Source organism: Stenella coeruleoalba (genome assembly GCF_951394435.1).
Source record: "Stenella coeruleoalba genome assembly, chromosome: 14".
NCBI lineage: Eukaryota > Metazoa > Chordata > Mammalia > Artiodactyla > Delphinidae > Stenella > Stenella coeruleoalba.
This window is the reverse complement of record NC_137160.1, coordinates 17,174,398-17,192,403: the sequence shown is the minus strand read 5'-3', so window position 1 is coordinate 17,192,403 and position 18,006 is coordinate 17,174,398. Positions and strand designations below refer to the sequence as shown.

The 18,006-nt window shown below is 42.3% G+C and overlaps 1 protein-coding gene across 1 annotated transcript in view; it reads right to left on the bottom strand.

Annotated features, from left to right (window-relative positions):
- FECH (ferrochelatase) overlaps positions 1–18,006 on the bottom strand; it is a 38,568-nt gene that overhangs the window by 10,015 nt on the left and 10,547 nt on the right. The window contains exons 3-7 of the mRNA XM_079943347.1: positions 17,396–17,515; positions 15,498–15,646; positions 9,285–9,419; positions 6,562–6,668; positions 3,046–3,144 (exon numbers count right to left, since the gene is read on the bottom strand). Coding sequence (XP_079799473.1) covers positions 3,046–3,144; positions 6,562–6,668; positions 9,285–9,419; positions 15,498–15,646; positions 17,396–17,515 — 610 coding nt within the window. The remainder of the gene's footprint in view (positions 1–3,045; positions 3,145–6,561; positions 6,669–9,284; positions 9,420–15,497; positions 15,647–17,395; positions 17,516–18,006) is intronic.

The following is an 18,006-nucleotide window of genomic DNA, read 5'->3' as shown; positions in this document are numbered from 1 at the left end:
TCACCTGAGGGGCTGATTTTATTTCATTTTATTTTATTTTTATTTTTGACTGCGCTGCACACCTTGTGGGATCTCAGTTCCCCAACCAGGGATTGAACCCGGGCCACAACAGTGAAAGCCTGGAATCCTAACCACTAGGCCACCAGGGAACTCCCTGATTTTAGAAATGAAATTGAAAGAGTGCTGTACGGGGCTTCCCTGGTGGCGCAGTGGTTGAGAGTCCGCCTGCCGATGCAGGGGACACGGGTTCGTGCCCCGGTCTGGGAGGATCCCACATGCCGCGGAGCGGCTGGGCCCGTGAGCCATGGCCGCTGAGCCTGCGCATCCGGAGCCTGTGCTGCGCAACGGGAGAGGCCACAACAGTGAGAGGCCCGCGTACAGCAAAAAAGAAAAACAAAAAAGAAAAGAAAGAGTGCTGTACGGACAGTGTACAGAACTACTGAGTCTATGGGGACCAGGTGGACACAGAGTAAACACTAGTGGAATAAGAGAAAGAAGCGGCACGCGGGCTCAGACTCCAGGCTCCTCAAGAGCATGGCCTGTGTCTTCTAATCCCTCTTCCCCACTCTCCCCACCACAGCGGACCGCGGCAATGCTTTGTGCACAGTGTCTGTAAATGCTACTCACAGCCAGGACAGCTTGCTAATGCCTCTGAAAATGTTCAGTAGAAGTGTTACTTTTACTTCTTTAATATTTAGTTGTGTACTGACTCCCTAACCCCCTTACCCTGCTTTATTTCTTCCCATAGCCCTTATGATCTCCTAATGTTCCAGATTATTTTCTTATGTATTACGTTTATCATCCGTCCCCCTTCCCCCATTCTCTGGAGGCAAAGATTTTTGTCTATTTTGTTCATTCCCATATCTTACGATAGAGGATAGATGACTGCCTGGAATATAGTAGGTGTTCAACAAACATTGTCGAAATAAAATGATGAACCTTTTCATGATATTACTAAAAGTTAGTTTGCCATTAGAAACATAAATGTAGAAGGAATGAGTCACCATTAGAACAGCACAGAAATAGCCACTGATGGAGGCTAAAATTAGTGGGCAAAAGTCTGAGGAACAACAAGATATTTGCACCGTCTCAAAGTAGCTTGCCTAAGATATTTGTAATTACAGAGAGAAAAATAGTGACTTTATAATGGACAAATCCAGAAGATACCACCTTAGACAAATGACCAGGGATCACGTCACGAGTAGTAAAACATACTGCCAGCATGTTCCCCTGATATGCTACACTGAGGACAGACCACCCCAGGGTTTTTTTTTCCTGATAATACACGACCTCAGTCTAATCATGAGAAAATACCAGACAAATCCAAATGGAGGAGCATGCTACAAAATAACTAACATTCTACTAAAATCACTCTTCAAAAATATCAAGGTCATGAAAGACAAGGAAAGTATGAGGAACTGTCACAGACTGGAGGATCCTGAGGAGACGTGACAAGTAAATGCCATGTAAGATCCTGGATTGGATCCTGGAACAGAAAAGAGACAACTGAGGAAGAAGTGGAGACATCTGAGTAAGGCCTTCAGGTAACAGCACTGTACCGCCGTTCGGTCCTTAGTTTTGATCACTGGACTCTGGTTATGTGAGATGTCAACATTAGGAGAAGCTAAAGGAACACTGTACTATTCTTGCAACTTTTCTGTAAGTCTAAAATGACTTCAACACAATACGTTTTTAAAAAGTCATTACGGGGAAAAAGTCATTAGAAGCGAATGCAGGGGAAAAAGAAGAGCTTGTGAGAACAGTTTTCTTGCTCGACAATCCCTCTGCCTTCCCTACCCCATCCTTATCCTCCTGACTTCATGGTATTTCTCAGTCTCACCCAAGACCCTGGGCAGCAAAAAAAAAAAACCCAAATAAGCAAACCTGGAAGCAGCATCTTCAGTCCTTGAGGGGAATAACGGGAAGTGAAGTGAGAGACGAGAGGAGAGAAGGCAGCACCTGGAATCGTGCACGTATAAAAACGTGCTTCCTCCTTTCCTGGCTAGAGAGCTTCCCTTCCGGCACTTCAGACACGGCCTCATCACACACAGGACGGTTATAAAAAGGAGAAGGACAGAGCAAGAGGATGGACATGTGAAGAGAATTTGCATGGGACCAGAAAAGAGAACAGGCAGGCTTCCAGAAGAGAGAAATTTCTCTCCAGAGCTGCCTACTGCTGAACCTGGCACCGCTTAGGTGACATGCAGGGGAGAGAAGCTGCAACGGGCTTGCCCCTGGTGACCACCAGGTGGCAGCACAGACCAATTAGAAGAGTGGCCCCAGACACGACACTTGTATTAACTCCATTATCCCTGGAGTTAAAACCTTAATAACACCTGAGAAAATGTAATTCTCTACCTCTCCAGCTTTGAAAGCAATGTTTTTAGGGCACAATGCTGGTTCTAAGCTGATGAAACTGGCTGCTTATCCCAAGCACTTCTGTATATCATACATACACCAGCTCCATCATTCTTGTCTCCACAAATGCAACAGTGATGGCACAGATGCGGTATCTTAATGAACACCCAGTGTAATATGAGAAACTCAGGAGCAACCAGATCATAACTTGACACACTCTATATTCACTGGCCAAAATGTGCTCCCTAGCCTTGGCAAATAAAAAACGAATCACTTCTGGGAATTCAAACAGCCCAAGTCTTGAGGACAAAAGAATGGGGTTGAGGGCTTCCCTGGTGGCGCAGTCTACAATCCAACACCCTGAAACGTCAGGCTGAGTTCCTTCAACAGGGCAGGCAAAAAGCAGTCTCCTTTTAACTGTCCCACTTATTAAAAATCCTTAGGTAGGAATATATCTTCAAGTTACCATTTTAAAGGGACTTATTAAGACAATGTCTATTCACAATAGTATAGTCTGAATGAATTGTTATTAGGCTTCAAGAAACGAGTCTAAAATTAGCACCAAGTTCAGTTTGAGATTTTAGAGTTCCTCCTTGCACTGGGCTTAGGCCAAACGGAAGCTGAGTCCATGTCACACATTTCAAAATCCTCTACCACTGGGTCATCCAACAGAATGTTCTTACTTACAGACATCGGCAGCGAGTGAGCAGAAAAAAGAATGACCACCTCGCGTCTCTTCTCAAGTGGAAAATGGTCCAGTTCTTTCAGAATGTGGTCGGCAAAGCACTATGGGAACACCAAGAAAGGGGGATAAGGAGGGAGTGGGATTAAAGACATGGAAGGAAAAGAAAATATTTTTTAAATGAGAGCGACACCAAAACTCTCAGAGAAGCCCTCAAACATCAGAACTGTCTTTGTAAAAAAAACTGCAAACTGTACAGTCTCTCTTGCTTTGGTTCATCATCAAAATGGCTCATAACGGTTTCAGGGGCCTGGGGAATTTGATGGGAAACTTCTAAAGCTCGCTAATGGCTCACTGAAAACGAACGCTCTGGACGCTTCCCCTTGGGAGGCACAGGGCACACTTCCAGATGGAAAGGAAACACAGATGGGAAGGAGAAGTTGTTTTAAGACCTCTCATTTGCTCGGCTAGCAGGAAAACAGCTTACAGGGTCTTACTAAATCTCCCTTAGCTTGGCTTTCAGGCCTATCACATTAAAATACATTAGACAGAAATAACAGAGGAATAAGAAAATGATTCTATTTTTACGACCTTTTCCTCACTGAGTCAATCTTCATGACAGCCTTCATAACAACAGATGAGAGGTTGTCCAACTCTCGTTAAATCCACAGAGTGGGGAGCTGAGGCTGAATGGGGGGCCCCGTTCAGCCCACTCAGCCGCATGGCATCTGCGGAAGCTGGGCTAGAACGCAGCCCCCCTTCCTCGTCACATCTCTCTCCACCAGACCAGTTAATTCCCTTCCTTAGTTGGCACGTCCCCCAGTCACAACAATAGGTGCTGAAATACCAGATCTGAAGAGGCTTTCTTTGATCTCACTCTTTAATCACTCTGTCATTTAACTTATAAAGCAAATGCTACAAAGGACATTAATGAGTCAACGGACAAAATTGGAATATGAATGTAGATTAGATAGATTTAAGTATCAGTGTTAAATTTGCTGAAGTTGATTATTGTATCATTGTTATGGAAAAGAATACGCCTGCTGTTTAGGTGTAAAGGGTGGTTTTATAAGTCTGTGTGTGTGTGTGTGTGTGTGTGTGTGTGTGTGTGTGTATAAAAAACTTATTCTCAAAAGGTTCAGGAAAAAAATTATGTATACATAGACACACATACGTATGCATACACACACAGAGCATGCAACTGATAAAGCAAGTGGGATAAATGTTATTAATATGTGAATCTAAACAAAGAGATGAGAGTTCCTTATATACTATTCTTAGTCTTGTAACTTTTCCAATGCTTGAAATTATTTCCAAATAAAAATGTTTTTAAAGCATTATGAAAAAAAATTATAAAGGACAATTTACCAGAACCATGTAAATTTGTACTTGTTGGCATTTTGATATATCAGTGGTTAATACTATAGGATGAGCAAATTATTACCTAATAAATATTGGGATATTATTAATCTTTCCAGAACCCACAAAATTTGACAAATTAATGCTCTAAGGCACAAAGCGGTACCTAGAGAATTAGTTCCCTTTTCAAAATTTATAATTTACCTATAGAGTCAATGTGATAGGATTAGATACAGATAAAAGCAATATTTTCTGGTGGTCTCTGCAGTGTTTGGAGACTAAGGATGCTCAGAAAAGACTGTACAAAAGCCTAGATAAGGAGGCCCAATGCAAAGTTTAAGTAGGAGCCTGGAACCTACATTTACACCAAATATCCCAACAGCTAGATACAGTAGTAAAATGACTATTTTGAGTAATTACTACCTATAATACGTATTGATAGAAATGTAGACTAAACACACAATTTTTAGTTTCAGTTTTTACTTTTAGTTTTTGTTTAGTTGGGGTTTTTTTCTATTTCCACTAGATATCAGATCTCCTCACGTAATCGTCATGATACTAATAAAATCGAACCATAAATTTTTGTTTCCTCAAAGTTTTAGTAGCATTTTTTCCTTTTATCATCTTGCATAACTGCAAGTAGAAACACAATTTGTTACAGCTTACAACAGACTCAGCCTTTATCTAAATAGAGGAGCTGTGGGCGAGCAGAAGTGTTCCTGAAATCATCTAAAATCCATCTGCGGTATTTTCTATGCGCAATCCCTCTGCAGAATGAAAGAAGCAGGCGGCTCTCAGAGCCTTCAATCACACCATATAGGAGGGCAGATAAATGCCTCTAAAATTCCCTTTCATTTTATGAAGGGAGACTTCCTCAGTGAAGAGACCTTTCCATCTTTCTGCTTCCCCCCTTTTCAAAGGACTGAATATTAATGCAAATCTAATTACTCCCTCAATTAGGGCAGGCAGATGCTGTGCAGATCCCTCGGTTCTCTGCGACCACATGTCAGTGCTAACCTGAAACCCCCCTTGTTTCCAGTCACAGGCCTCCAAGAGCAGAACAGGCAGGCCAGGCTGGGGCTCAGGCGGTCCGGACTGGACCCAGCAAAGAGCAAACTGGGAGGGAGGTTGTGGGGGAGGACACCACACTGAGACCAAAACTACACCCATCCCTGAGGGAAGGTGCCTCCTTTTCACTTCGCACTTTTTACTTAAAACTGGATTTCAACCTAACCGTTAACCCTTGACAGCACCTACGGGCCTAAGGAAAACACCGTCTGCTCAGGGGCGAGCCGGTCTGCTTTCAACGATGTCTACCACCATCTAGTGGTTATCGATTTTAAGTTACTCCAGGCTTCAAAAAAGTGTTAAGCTGGTATTTTGCCAGAGACGGTCCGAGAAATGAAAAATAAATGCATGAAATCCACATCACTTAGTATTTCTTCTACCTAAACTAACTCGAAGGTAGAAACTTCCACCAACAGAACAAAATAATATTTGTTTGATCAAGGACAATAGCCAGTAGTACTCCCGTATTCAAAGGGCGAAAAGGTACATAATAACACCAATTCAAAGCTTTAGAATTGTAGCTTTAACCGATTCTCCTAAAATCAAACATCTATTACTATAAATATTACAAATATAAACTATGTAGGAGAAATTTGAAATTTCTTTTACTATATGAAACTTTCTCAATTGAAATGTTAAATTTATTCTGTCTCAGAACATGTAGATATATTACCTTTAAAATTTTTAAATCTTTTGATATTTTAAAGGATTTAGAAAATAGAGGATCTGTTTGTCAGCTGTTCAGTCTATGAATGGAGATTAAATGAAACAACTTGCATAATCTTTTTTTTTTCCTCGCATAATCTTTAACGTTCTTTTGGTCACTGTGAAACACAAAATTCAAAACATAATTCTGCCATGGTCTGTAACTAATACTATTAATCTGAAGAAAGAAAAGAGTTTACCCTTTAATCTTTAAATTTATTTCCTCCTGTCATAATAAATCAAGACTCTAATACCTTTTGTTAATCCCCAGCACACAATTTAAGTAAGAGAACAGTAAGACTCGGGACACCCACAGACCAGGCAGGGACAAGAACCTGACTCACACCAGAAGCTGGGGTGACAGACGCAGCTGGCAGTGGCTGGCTTACCTGAATGAGGAGGGGGTGTGTGGGCCACCTGTCAATCGTGCTCCACTTCATCGTGGGCTTCTTGCCCACTTCGTTATAGTATCTGTAAATGGCATTTAAGCTGCTGCCTGAAATATACAGGGGCCACTTAGTACACGCATGTGGGCTATGGTGAAAATAAAAAACAGACTAGTAAAGGCAGTAGTAAGTTCAAAGCAGGTAAGTCTTCCGCACTGAATCAGTCTAATTACAATCACTTCAATGCTCTAAAATGCATATAGATTTAACTACCCTGCAAATGAAGATCACTAAAAAGCAATCAATTTCAATGGCCTTTCAAAGAGCATTGAGACCACTTCTCTAGAGAAGCACAATGGTAGCGGATTTATGAAATACAAGCAGTCATTATCTGCAAAGACCAAGTCTTACAATTGAAAGCATGTTAAATTTTTTTCCCATTATGAAGGTAATCAACCCCATTTACAGAAAATGTAGGGGTGGGAAAGAAAGCAAAAAAGAAGCTGGCCATGACCCCAGAATGCTAATACAGTCATTGTTTTCTTCTAAGGTAGTTCTTTCCAATTATTTTTCTTTACAGCTGTTTTGTTTTACAAAGTTATACTTTTTAGGACATGTGCAGTTTTGTATCCTGAGTATTTAGGGCATTTTTACTTAGTATTATGAGATGACTATTTTCCACATTACAGTAAAAGCTTTATAACCATCCTTTTTAATGGCTTGTTTGATAAGAAGAGCAGCGTATTAAGGTTTCTAAGCGCATTCTCTGTTTTTACCTGCTTTATAAAATTATCATCACTCCCTAGAATAAGTTAAATGAATACCAACTCCTTACAGGTAATCTAACAAAACTTGTATTTCTAAACAAGAGACGGAAACCATGAAAATTCGAAGACTAAGGGAAAGCAGATGGTGACAACCCAGTGCGATTTTTTTCCTGGCCTAGAGGAGCTGGCACTGGAGCCAAGCCTTAATCCTAGGAAACTAACCCTAACATGGGGCCTCCTCTTCAATCTTCACGTGGGGCAAATGCTCCAAAACATTGCCACGCTTCCCAACACCACCGGTCTCTCCATGAGAACTATTAATCAGTTAGGTCTCCAAATTAAAATGCTAGCCAGGACGAAGCCATATTTAAATCACATGTACCCTCAGGCTAAGACTCAATTTTCAAAAAAATAAATGGAGTTCCATTTTTCTGAGAACACAATGGGTCAGATAAATCCAAATTGAGTCCATTCCAGGCTCAAAAACCATCCCTCCAGAAATCACAAAGTAGTCACCACCATCTTCACATTGCAAACCACATTTCACAGGTGAACAGCATCTTCAGATGTACAGAAGGACTTCGAGAAGCCACAGCGGGTCTTCTGAATCACTCGGAAACATGCAATGAACTATCAAAGGTAGTAATTGAGGGAAAAGCGTAACTAAAAAAATTGCATGATTAAAAAAAGTGATTGATACATAGAATATACTGCTGCTGCCACAATATGTGTCTAAATAAAACAACAGATAAATGACACTCTAGTGGCCTCAAAGAATGAACATGCTTCCCAAAGGCTTTCACATCTCTGAAGTAGGGATGTACCTGCCCTTATACCAGAGGTAGTAGGGAAAAGCTACAGACACTACTGTTTTAAACACACTGCTAGAGCCAGCTGTGAAATGAAACCCTAGTCAATCCTTTGTCATATAAATAACCATCTTCTGAACTTGTTTAATTTTGAGAGCGGACATTTACATGTTGAGTTATGTTTTCGAAAGCCTGGCCAAAGTAGAGTTTAGAAATTTATAAAATCTGATTTATTCTCCAATAACGTTACCAGACATTTTAAAGTTATTGAGGTACATGTCCAAAAGAAATCACAATTCAAACTCTTGAGGGTGTCTGAGGACTCAGACGTTTTCACAGGTGCTCTGAATAAATATTTAAGGCACACACCAGGCTTCCAAGATTTCTTCCAGTAGCCTTTTGTTTTCTCCTTATAGTTATAGAAATCATATGCACTAATGTCCAAAAGCAATTTGGGAGTAAAAATGTGCTGACCGCAAGCCTTGAGAAAGGATGTAAACAAATGTATTTGTGGGTGACAGCAGAAGATTTACCTATACCTCATGATACAGAGATTGGCAAAACAGATTATTCTCCAGCTCCAATTAAATATATAGGAAACAACACCTAGTAACATTTCCCAAAATCTAGAACACTGAGAGAAGTTTGCAAAGGAAACCCTAAACTGGGTTTTGGTTTAACGAGGAACCAACCCATAACCAAAGCATAACCAAAATACATACCAATATTTCCAATGTTATATGGACATCTCTGCTGGCAAAATGGAAACAGCTATCAACTTTGCTACATTAATAAGAATATTAGGGTAGCCATAAAAATAAGGGTTATTACACAAACATAGAAAGTGGCTTAAGGTTCATTACTGATCCATTATACAGCTGCATTAAAGCACTGAGCACTGGAAGCCACTGCCTTTCACCCACCATTTGTAATTCTCAGTCAACTGGCTAATAACTCAAGGGACAGATGAACCATGAGATTTCCAACGGACTGACCTGAACGGACTGACCTGAACTCTCATGTTTAAAGCAGACAGACTGGATTTGCCATTCAAATCGGAAATGATTGATCGTTTCCTTCCGCGCTCAGCTTCCCTGGTTACTTTTGCCAGGGCCAGATCTACCCTCCCACTGTCAGAGAGAAGCCTTACCTGTGGTAGAGCAGCTGTACTGTGGATACTGTGTGAAAGCAATCGCCCTTTCCAGCCCATCTCTCTCCATCTCCTCAACTGCTTCTTCTGTTAACGGGTGGACGTACCGGAATCCAATATAGTATTTGTGAGGGGCTATTAGGAAGCATGTGTGGAAAGGAGAAAGCATTCATCTTGATATAGATTCCAAACAGAATGCAGTGTCCAGAACAAAGACAGTTACCCTAATTTCCTATGGTGCTGATAAAGTGAGCAGGTTTAGAATAGTCCTTGGATTGTAGCCAGTCTTCTGCTGGTATATGGATTTTTAACCACTGTTTTCTGTGTTCAACCATTTAGCATATGGTTTTTAAAACTCAAGCTTCTGGGCCTTATTCTCTGCTCTTGGCTGAGATAAGAGAGACTCAAGAGCAGAGAGCATTTATCCTTAAAGTATAACCTCCTCTCATGTACCAGATACCATGGGAGACATTGTGCTTTTTTTTTTTTTTCTCATCTAAACCCCATTTTTCAGATAAGGAAACAGACTCTCAAAGGTTAATGAACCTGCCCAAAGTCACAACTAGCCGATGGTTGAGATGAGATTGCAACGTGGGTCTCCCAACCCCAAAGCCTGTGCTCCTTCCATGGCTCACCCCCAGCCTCTTCCAACACCCGGGTCCCCTCCTTCTGTTCCCTCAGACCCCAGGCCACCTAGTTTATATAAAAGCTCTGGGATGCTTGATAAAAGTGCACTAATAACAAATGATTCAAATGATTCTCCTCACTTATATGAAAAACAAATCAACGAACAAACCAACAACAATGCTTAAGTTGGAGGCGCTAAGTGGGATTTAAAAATCATCATTCTGGCACCTAAACGGCCCAAGTCAGGGCACATCTTTGCGGTCCTTCTCCTATCACTTTACCAATTCCCTCTCCTATCTCCTCCTGTATTTTTAAAGCATCTTCAACCAATTTCTTAGGCATTTATAAAATCATAAAACTGAAAGTTTCCTAAAGTTACCCAGTTTTATTTCCTTGTCTTTTCATAGGATTACACTCAACTTATACTCAGGGATGGAGTTGAAAATACACTACATAAACATTAAGTAATAGTAAACCTGAGATGACGTTACTGTCCAGGCATAAGCCAGGGCTTCAACTAAGAACATGACACTAAATTGCCACAAGAAACATTTAGGTTGAAGTGAAGAAAAAGATGATACATTGATTGCGTGTGTGTGTGTGTGTGTGTGCGTCTCTCTCTATGAGTGTGTATATACATATGTGTGTATATTTTATACATATGTATATATGTGTGTGCTACATATAGATATAGAAAACATTCCTCAGAAACTTGACCCAGGGGACTGAATCAATGGAGCATGTTGCCAAGAACAGAAGCAGAATATCGATAGGGGAACAGAAGCATGTCTGTGCAGGGGAAGGACAGTCTGATTCAATATTCTCCGGTTGGGAACTACAAAAAGAGGAAGGAAGGGATACAAATGAAATCGTTCTCAGCTGCCTGTCCCTTCTAGGCTACCAATTTTTTGGTCTCTTGCATAAAATATGGTGACCTGCAGTTAAAACACCCCAGAGGGCACGGCCCTGGAAGCAAACTCCAAATGACAGATTGTTCAAAGATTACGTGGTTCGTGCTAAAACTACCAACTATCACAGCATCATCAAGTCCACTTTTCAGGAGCTCTTGGCGCTCTGAGCTGAGGCTGGAGTGGAATTTGCTTTCCAATCTATCTTGAGACAATCCAATGATCAGATTGACACAGTAAGATCCCCTGAATGCCGGGGGTCAACCAGCTTCTCCTGTTTTCTTTCCAGCTGCCCGGTAGTTGAAAGTTGTAGCCTAAATGCCTGGGGTCTGGGAGTTCCTCAAATGTTACAGATTAAGAGAGGTGGAGAGGCCTCCCTCACAGATAAAAGCAGGGCGGTGACCATATCTGGAAGTGAGACAGAGTAAAATACTCTGGAAAGAACAGATAATGCTTTCTAAACGGTCCAATTCAAGACGGCCTGCAAAGACATATTTTAGAAAAAGTGACAATGCACTGTCGCCGACTGGGTCTATCCTGAGGAGCTAACAAGCACGCACGGAGGCTCCTGGCTGTCCCCGCAGGAGCGCGGGGAGAGGAAGGAGTCTCCTGGATGTCATCTAGCACCACATCTGGTGGGCAGCACATCTGGCCAGAGTAAGCGCCAGACACAGGACTCGCTGGCCCAGCCTCGTCCACCCTCAGAGCAGCTGCTCAGTGAACACACCTGGGTGAGAACTACAAAGAAGTCAAACAAGGAACAAATAGAAAAGCCATTTTTTAAACAGTAAAACTTCATTAATCTCCAGTCCATTCATTTAGCACGTGCAATAGTTCAAATGTCTGATTTGTACATGATTCTTTGAGAGAATGGTGTGAAGTTATTATAATGCTTTGTTACTTGTATCAGATCATGAACCCTGTGCCAATGGTGAATAATAAAAGCTCACATTTCCTGAATTTTTATCATGTACGCTGCACCATGCTAATGCCTTTCAGGATTATCTTATTTCATTTTCACAGTGGTCCTACGAGTTGGGTTCTGTTATCATCCCCATTTTCAAGATGAGGTTTAGTCGGGTAAGTTATCTGCCTGACGTCATACAACCAGGGATGGGGAAGCCAGCTCCATCTGAAATGAACCCATTGTGCATCCAATAAAGAACGAAATTATTTTACTGAGTAGCACTTACTTAGAGCTTCATTAAAAGCAGCCATGTATAACTAAACTATAATTTTTAAAATGTATTTTAGATTTAGACTTTTCATGAAGTGAAATGATTGCACTTCTCATCTATTTCCTTCTGTGTCCACTAAATGACTGCAATGCAGTATTACTACACGAAACCAATTCCAAGTCACATTCCCTCATGTAACGCACTGTAATTAGTCAATAGTAATTCTATGCAGAGCCTGTGCAAGTCTCAAACTATCTATACCGGCTACCAAGCAACAACTACTTGCCCCAAAAATGAGAGTCTGAAACATTTTTATCTGGTTGTAATCATCACTTTTTTTTTTTTTTTTTTGACTAAAGAGAACTTTTCCAAATACATGTAAACAAATAGACACAGTTCAAAAGTAAATTTTATAATTCTGTACGAAAAAAAGTATAAGAATGGAGGAGGAATGAGAAAGAGATGAATAGAAACGAAACCCGATGATGGCCATTCTGACTGGTGTGAGGGGATACCTCGGTGTAGTTTTTTTTTTTAAATGGAGAAGGTGACATGTCCTTCACCTCCTTTTTTTTTTTTTAAATTAATTAATTAATTTATTTTTGCTTTGTTGGGCCTTTGTTTCTGTGTGAGGGCTTTTTCTAGTTGTGGCAAGCGGGGGCCACTCTTCATCACAGTGCACGGGTCTCTCGCTATCGCGGCCTCTCTTGTTGCGGAGCACAGGCTCCAGACGCGCAGGCTCAGTAGTTGTGGCTCACGGGCCTAGTTGCTCCGTGGCATGTGGGATTCTCCCAGACCAGGGCTCGAACCCGTGTCCCCTGCATTACCAGGCAGATTCTCAACCACTGCGCCACCAGGGAAGCCCCCTCGGTGTAGTTTTGATTTGCATTTCTCTAATGATTAGTGATGTTGAGCATCCTTTCATGTGTTTGTTGGCAATCTGTATATCTTCTTTGGAGAAATATCTATTTAGGTCTTCTGTCGATTTTTGGATTGGGTTGTTTGCTTTTTCATATTGAGCTGTTTGTAAATTTTGGAGATTAATTCTTCATCAGTTTCTTCATTTGCAAATATTTGCTCCCATTCTGAGGGTTGTCTTTTCGTCTTGTTTATGTTTTCCTTTGCTGTGCAAAAGCTTTTAAGTTTCATTAGGTCCCATTTGTTTATCTTTGCTTTTATTTCTCTAGGAGGTGGGTCAGAAAGGATCTTGCTGTGATTTATGTCATAGAGTGTTCTGTATAGCTGATTCACTTTTTTATACAGTAGAAACTAACACACAATTGTAAAGCAATTATACTCCAATAAAGATGTTAAAAAAAAGAAAGAAAGAAAGAAAGAAAGGAAACCTGAAAGCAGGAAGGAGAAGCAGCAGGAAGGGGTAAGGGAGGGAGGGAACCCAGTGCTAGCCCCACCCAGTGGCAGCTGGGGCTTCACTGCGAAGCTTCAGGTCCACTCAGCAAAGCATGAACAGCAGGACAAGAAGCTTCTTTCTGGGTAACCTGGGCGAGCCCCGAGGGGGCCACAGGGCCACATCTGGTAATCTTCTTGCTCTTCGATGCAAAGTTCCCCCAAAGAACCTGCTAAACTCTGAGACTGTTTCCTGTTTCCTATATCCACACTCTGTGTGATCATCAGCTGCTATACTCGTTTTGTGGGGTATCCCTCCAGCAAGTCTTCAAAGGATTTTTCTCTCTGCCCCTGGAGCAGCCTGGCCTGCAGCAGCAAGGCCCCACTAGACTAGAAGCTTCTTGTAAGTAGAAACCATGTTTTTCAACCATGAGTAGCAGTCCTGACCAGCGCAGGGCACTCAGTAGGCCACTGATGAATGAACGCGTGGGTGGTCTTGGGCCGCATTAAACACCCCCAAAGCAGGCTTGCTTAAATGATGAGGTGGTCATCTACCACGCAGCAGAAAGGCAGAATTGAACTTGCCTGCCTCGGGGGTCCCAGCGTGGGCCACAGAGGCTGGTGATGTGCCCTAGGGTCATCAACACCAGGTATCTGATAGCGAGTGGGACACTGCTATACATCCAGGTCATTCCATGGGACTCTTTCCAGACCAACCAGGGAGGCAGAGGCCACTGCTGGCCTGTCTGGTCTGGACAAGCCAGCAGTCTCACCACAGAGAAAGAAGGAAGTGGGAAGGACGCATGTATACTCCTTTTTCAAGGCTGACAGCTCTACTAGGGTTGTTATGGTGATGGGTGCTAGACTAAGACGTCACCAGGAAAAATGGCATCTTTCCGTTGCCTTCGTCCACCGAAGACAGCATAGCAATTGCAGATCTGGTTCACGCTAAACATTTTATCGTGATAAGCAGGTCATGACTAGAGAGTTTGTTCTCCATCGGGTAGGTGTGAGGTGAGGTCAGCCAAGTTTCCCTCACCCCACATTTTAAAAGATACACTGTGTCACATGTGGCTGAGCTGTATAAGAAATGCCCTGAAGCCACAAGTGAAGGCAGGGAGAAAACCTAATATTCAAAAGCACAAGTGAACAATTTTCCAAGTGAGATGCTCTGCTGAGGGCTGGAGCCCTTTGTCCCATGTGTGACACAAACAGTGATTCTGAGAGCAACTCGACCTGCTGCTCGATGAAACGCTTCTGGTCCTGCCTAGCGGGGCTGCTCTCCGTGAGGGTCCACACTGTGTCACCCTGTCCTGATCCCGAGCCCTAAACTGTCTGCAATGAACACACTTCATGTGTCCTAAGATGCACAGTATTTGTTTTAACACCTTATATTGGTCTACAACAGACACCATCTTAAAATTAACTGACAGAGGTCTTGTGTCTTCATATTATATAAAAACAATGGTGCGTCCAGCAATCGATGGTGTCTTGAATGCAATTAAATACGGCACTTAGAGTTCCTTCGTGTAGTTAATGTTCCATTCTGCACATTATAATTTGCGTTAGAGGCTCTCAGAGAACAGTCACCAGATGTGTGCAATCCTCTTTTTAGTGCCATGCCCAACGAGGCACTTACATGACTCACGATCATGGTGTTGCCAAGAGCTGAAAGTGGTTGCTGAAAGTTGCTTAGAGCCTCATGGCTGCAGTAGCAGCTAGCTAATTCTGCTCTAAATGCTGATCTAATTAGTCATCCACACAGAAACAACAAGAGCAGCAGCCTCAACCTATTTCCCAAGGATTTCTTTCCAGGACGATGATGTATGCATCTGTTTTTTCATGGTAGGTAGCCTCTTCCTTATAATCCAGCTCAACTTAACACACACCTCCAACTTCCTTTTGAGACTAATGTCCTGAAACTTTAGCTCTTTTATTTGTAACATAAGGAAGTAATAGAGAAGGCATACATCTGGGAACAAAGGAAAATGCCACAAGAACTGAGTTCAGTGGCCGGGCATCAGGCAGGACCCCCTGCAAATTGAGAGCTGCTGGTACCCAGAATTGCATTTGGCTTCCAACAGTGTTGTGAGTTTCATGACTATACTTTGAAAGAACAAACCTAGTGAGATGTGAGTCGAGAAACACCATACCTGTGTGCGGGGACAACTCATCCAGCAGCTTCACCATGCCTTCCCCTTGCTTAGTAGTCCACATCTTGATGGGGGATCCGCCTCCAATCCTGCGGTACTGCTCCTGAATTTTGGGGGTTCGGCGTTTGGCAATGAATGGTCCCAGCTTACTAAATCATTGAACATTGAAATCATTTTATTCCAGCTAAGTAACCTCAGAAACATTTTCTACTCAATTAAAAAAAAAGAAAGGTAAGCAAAATTTTAAGGACAGCCTATTAAGATCACGCCTTTAAAAACAGAAGCTCGAGGTCACTGACAACAGCCTGCTCTTTCAGCCCAGATCAGAGAGAGAGAACCAGACAGTCTCTGAGGAGTAGCCACCCTGCCCTACAAGCTGTTCTAGCAGCAGGCCCTGAAGATTCAGGAGCTCAGACACCTGTGCAGAGCACCTGGCTGTGTGCTAGCTACTAGCTTACCACCTCTGGATCCTGTACCTAATAGGAACTAGGACGCACAAGACATTAGGCAGCGTGCAGCCCTCTTATTTAAGAAAATGCATGTTAATCCTATGATATACTTGCCCATGTGAGCAAAGATGTATGCACAAGAATGTTCATTGTAACACTGAAAACAATCTACGTGTCCGTCAGTGAGGCACTGGTTAGATAAATTAAGGTATGACCATACAGTGCAATTCCATACAGTCATGAAAACAGAATGAGCCAGATCTATATAATCTGTTATGGAATAATCTCCAAGAAAAATTAAGTTTCAAAAAAAAAATAGCAAAGTGCCAAATGATGTACATTCACGTTTGTGTAAAACAGGGGTGTGTGTGTGTGTGTGTGTGTGGTGTGTGTGTGTGTGTGTATGTATATATACACCTGGATGTGCCTGGACTATTTCTGGACCTAACAGTGCTTACCTCCGGGGTGGGTAAGTGGGAGGCTGGAGTCCAAGGGGAAAGAAACACCTGCTTTTTACTATAAACACTTATTAACTATTTGCAATTTTTTATCGTATGCATATATAAATTTTTTTATTAAAAAACCCTATGCTTGGGCTTCTCTGGTGGCGCAGTGGTTGAGAGTCCACCTGCCGATGCAGGGGACGCGGATTCGTGCCCCGGTCCAGGAAGATCCCACATGCCGTGGAGCGGCTGGGCCCGTGAGCCATGGCCGCTGAGCCTGCGCGTCCGGAGCCTGTGCTCCGCAACGGGAGAGGCCACAGCAGTGGGAGGCCCGCGGACCGCAAAAAAAAAAAAACAAAACCCTATGCTGGGTGCTCTGTGATGACCTAGATGGGTGGGATAGGGGAGAGGGGTGGGAGGGAGGGAGGTCCAAGAGGGAGGGGATATGTGTATGCATATAGCTGACTCACTTCACTGTGCAGCAGAAACTAACACAACATTGTAAAGCAATTATACTCCAATTTTTAAAAAAAGATATTGTGAAACTCAGTCATACACATCAAAATATACAGCAAATATCAATCATACCTCAAAAAAAAAATAAAGAAAGAAAAGAGGGAGGAAACAATGAAAGGAAGGGAAGAAGGATGGCAAGAACTCAATTCCACAGCACCAATGAATAATACTCATGGCTTCCCTGAGTGTTAGTTAAGTACAAATACATCTTTATAGCTCCTTCAGCTGTGTCCAGACCGCTGCAATTTCCAGAGCTCTGGGAAGGAAACGGCCCAAGGGGAATCCTCGCTAACTTGCTTTCTCTATCCCCTACAATTCTTCTTACATCATAGCCTTCTCATAACTAATAGAAAATAAGAATGCTGCTCTAGCACTACCAGATGTGCACTAAAACCGTTTATTTATTTTTTAACTACAGAACTGAGATACATGGAAGGCAAAATGCACTGCACAGGTTATGGATAAGTATAGGCATTTACATGTATCTTACTTTTGAACAGGAAGTGTCATGAGGTCTCGATCCGAGAAGAGCCTCAGAAGGAAGTCGTGAACTTCTCCGACGGTTTCAGGGCCTCCCATGTTCAGCATTAGTATTCCAGTTTTCGGCTTCCTACGTAAATCAAAAGGCAACAATTGATTTGTAACACTTCTAGGGTAGAATTTTGTTTCTGCTAGCAAACTCTCATCTAATCTGTTCAATGCAAAGATGCAAAGCTACAGATCTCTTCACTGCCATCACAGTGAACACATGAGGCCTCCAGCTCTGCACAGTCCAAGGTCCCAGCTCAGACTCTGACCTTCACCGTCTAGCTCCATCCCTGTCCCTGGACTTTCCCTGGGCTCCAAATATTCCTCTATTAAACTGTCAGCCCTGAACAAAGATCCCATTCTTTGGGGGCTGAGGGTCAAGGTGTAAACCTAAAATTGTCCTGAGCCTGAAACACTTGTTCATATGACTGCCTCGTGCCTACACAGGTTACCTGATCTCTCCAAGCTTAAGTTTCCTCATCTGTAAAATAGAGAGTCCACCAATTACCTCAAAAAGTTATTTTGAGAATTAAGTGCATAATGTACTTATTCAGCATAAGCTGCCACAAACAG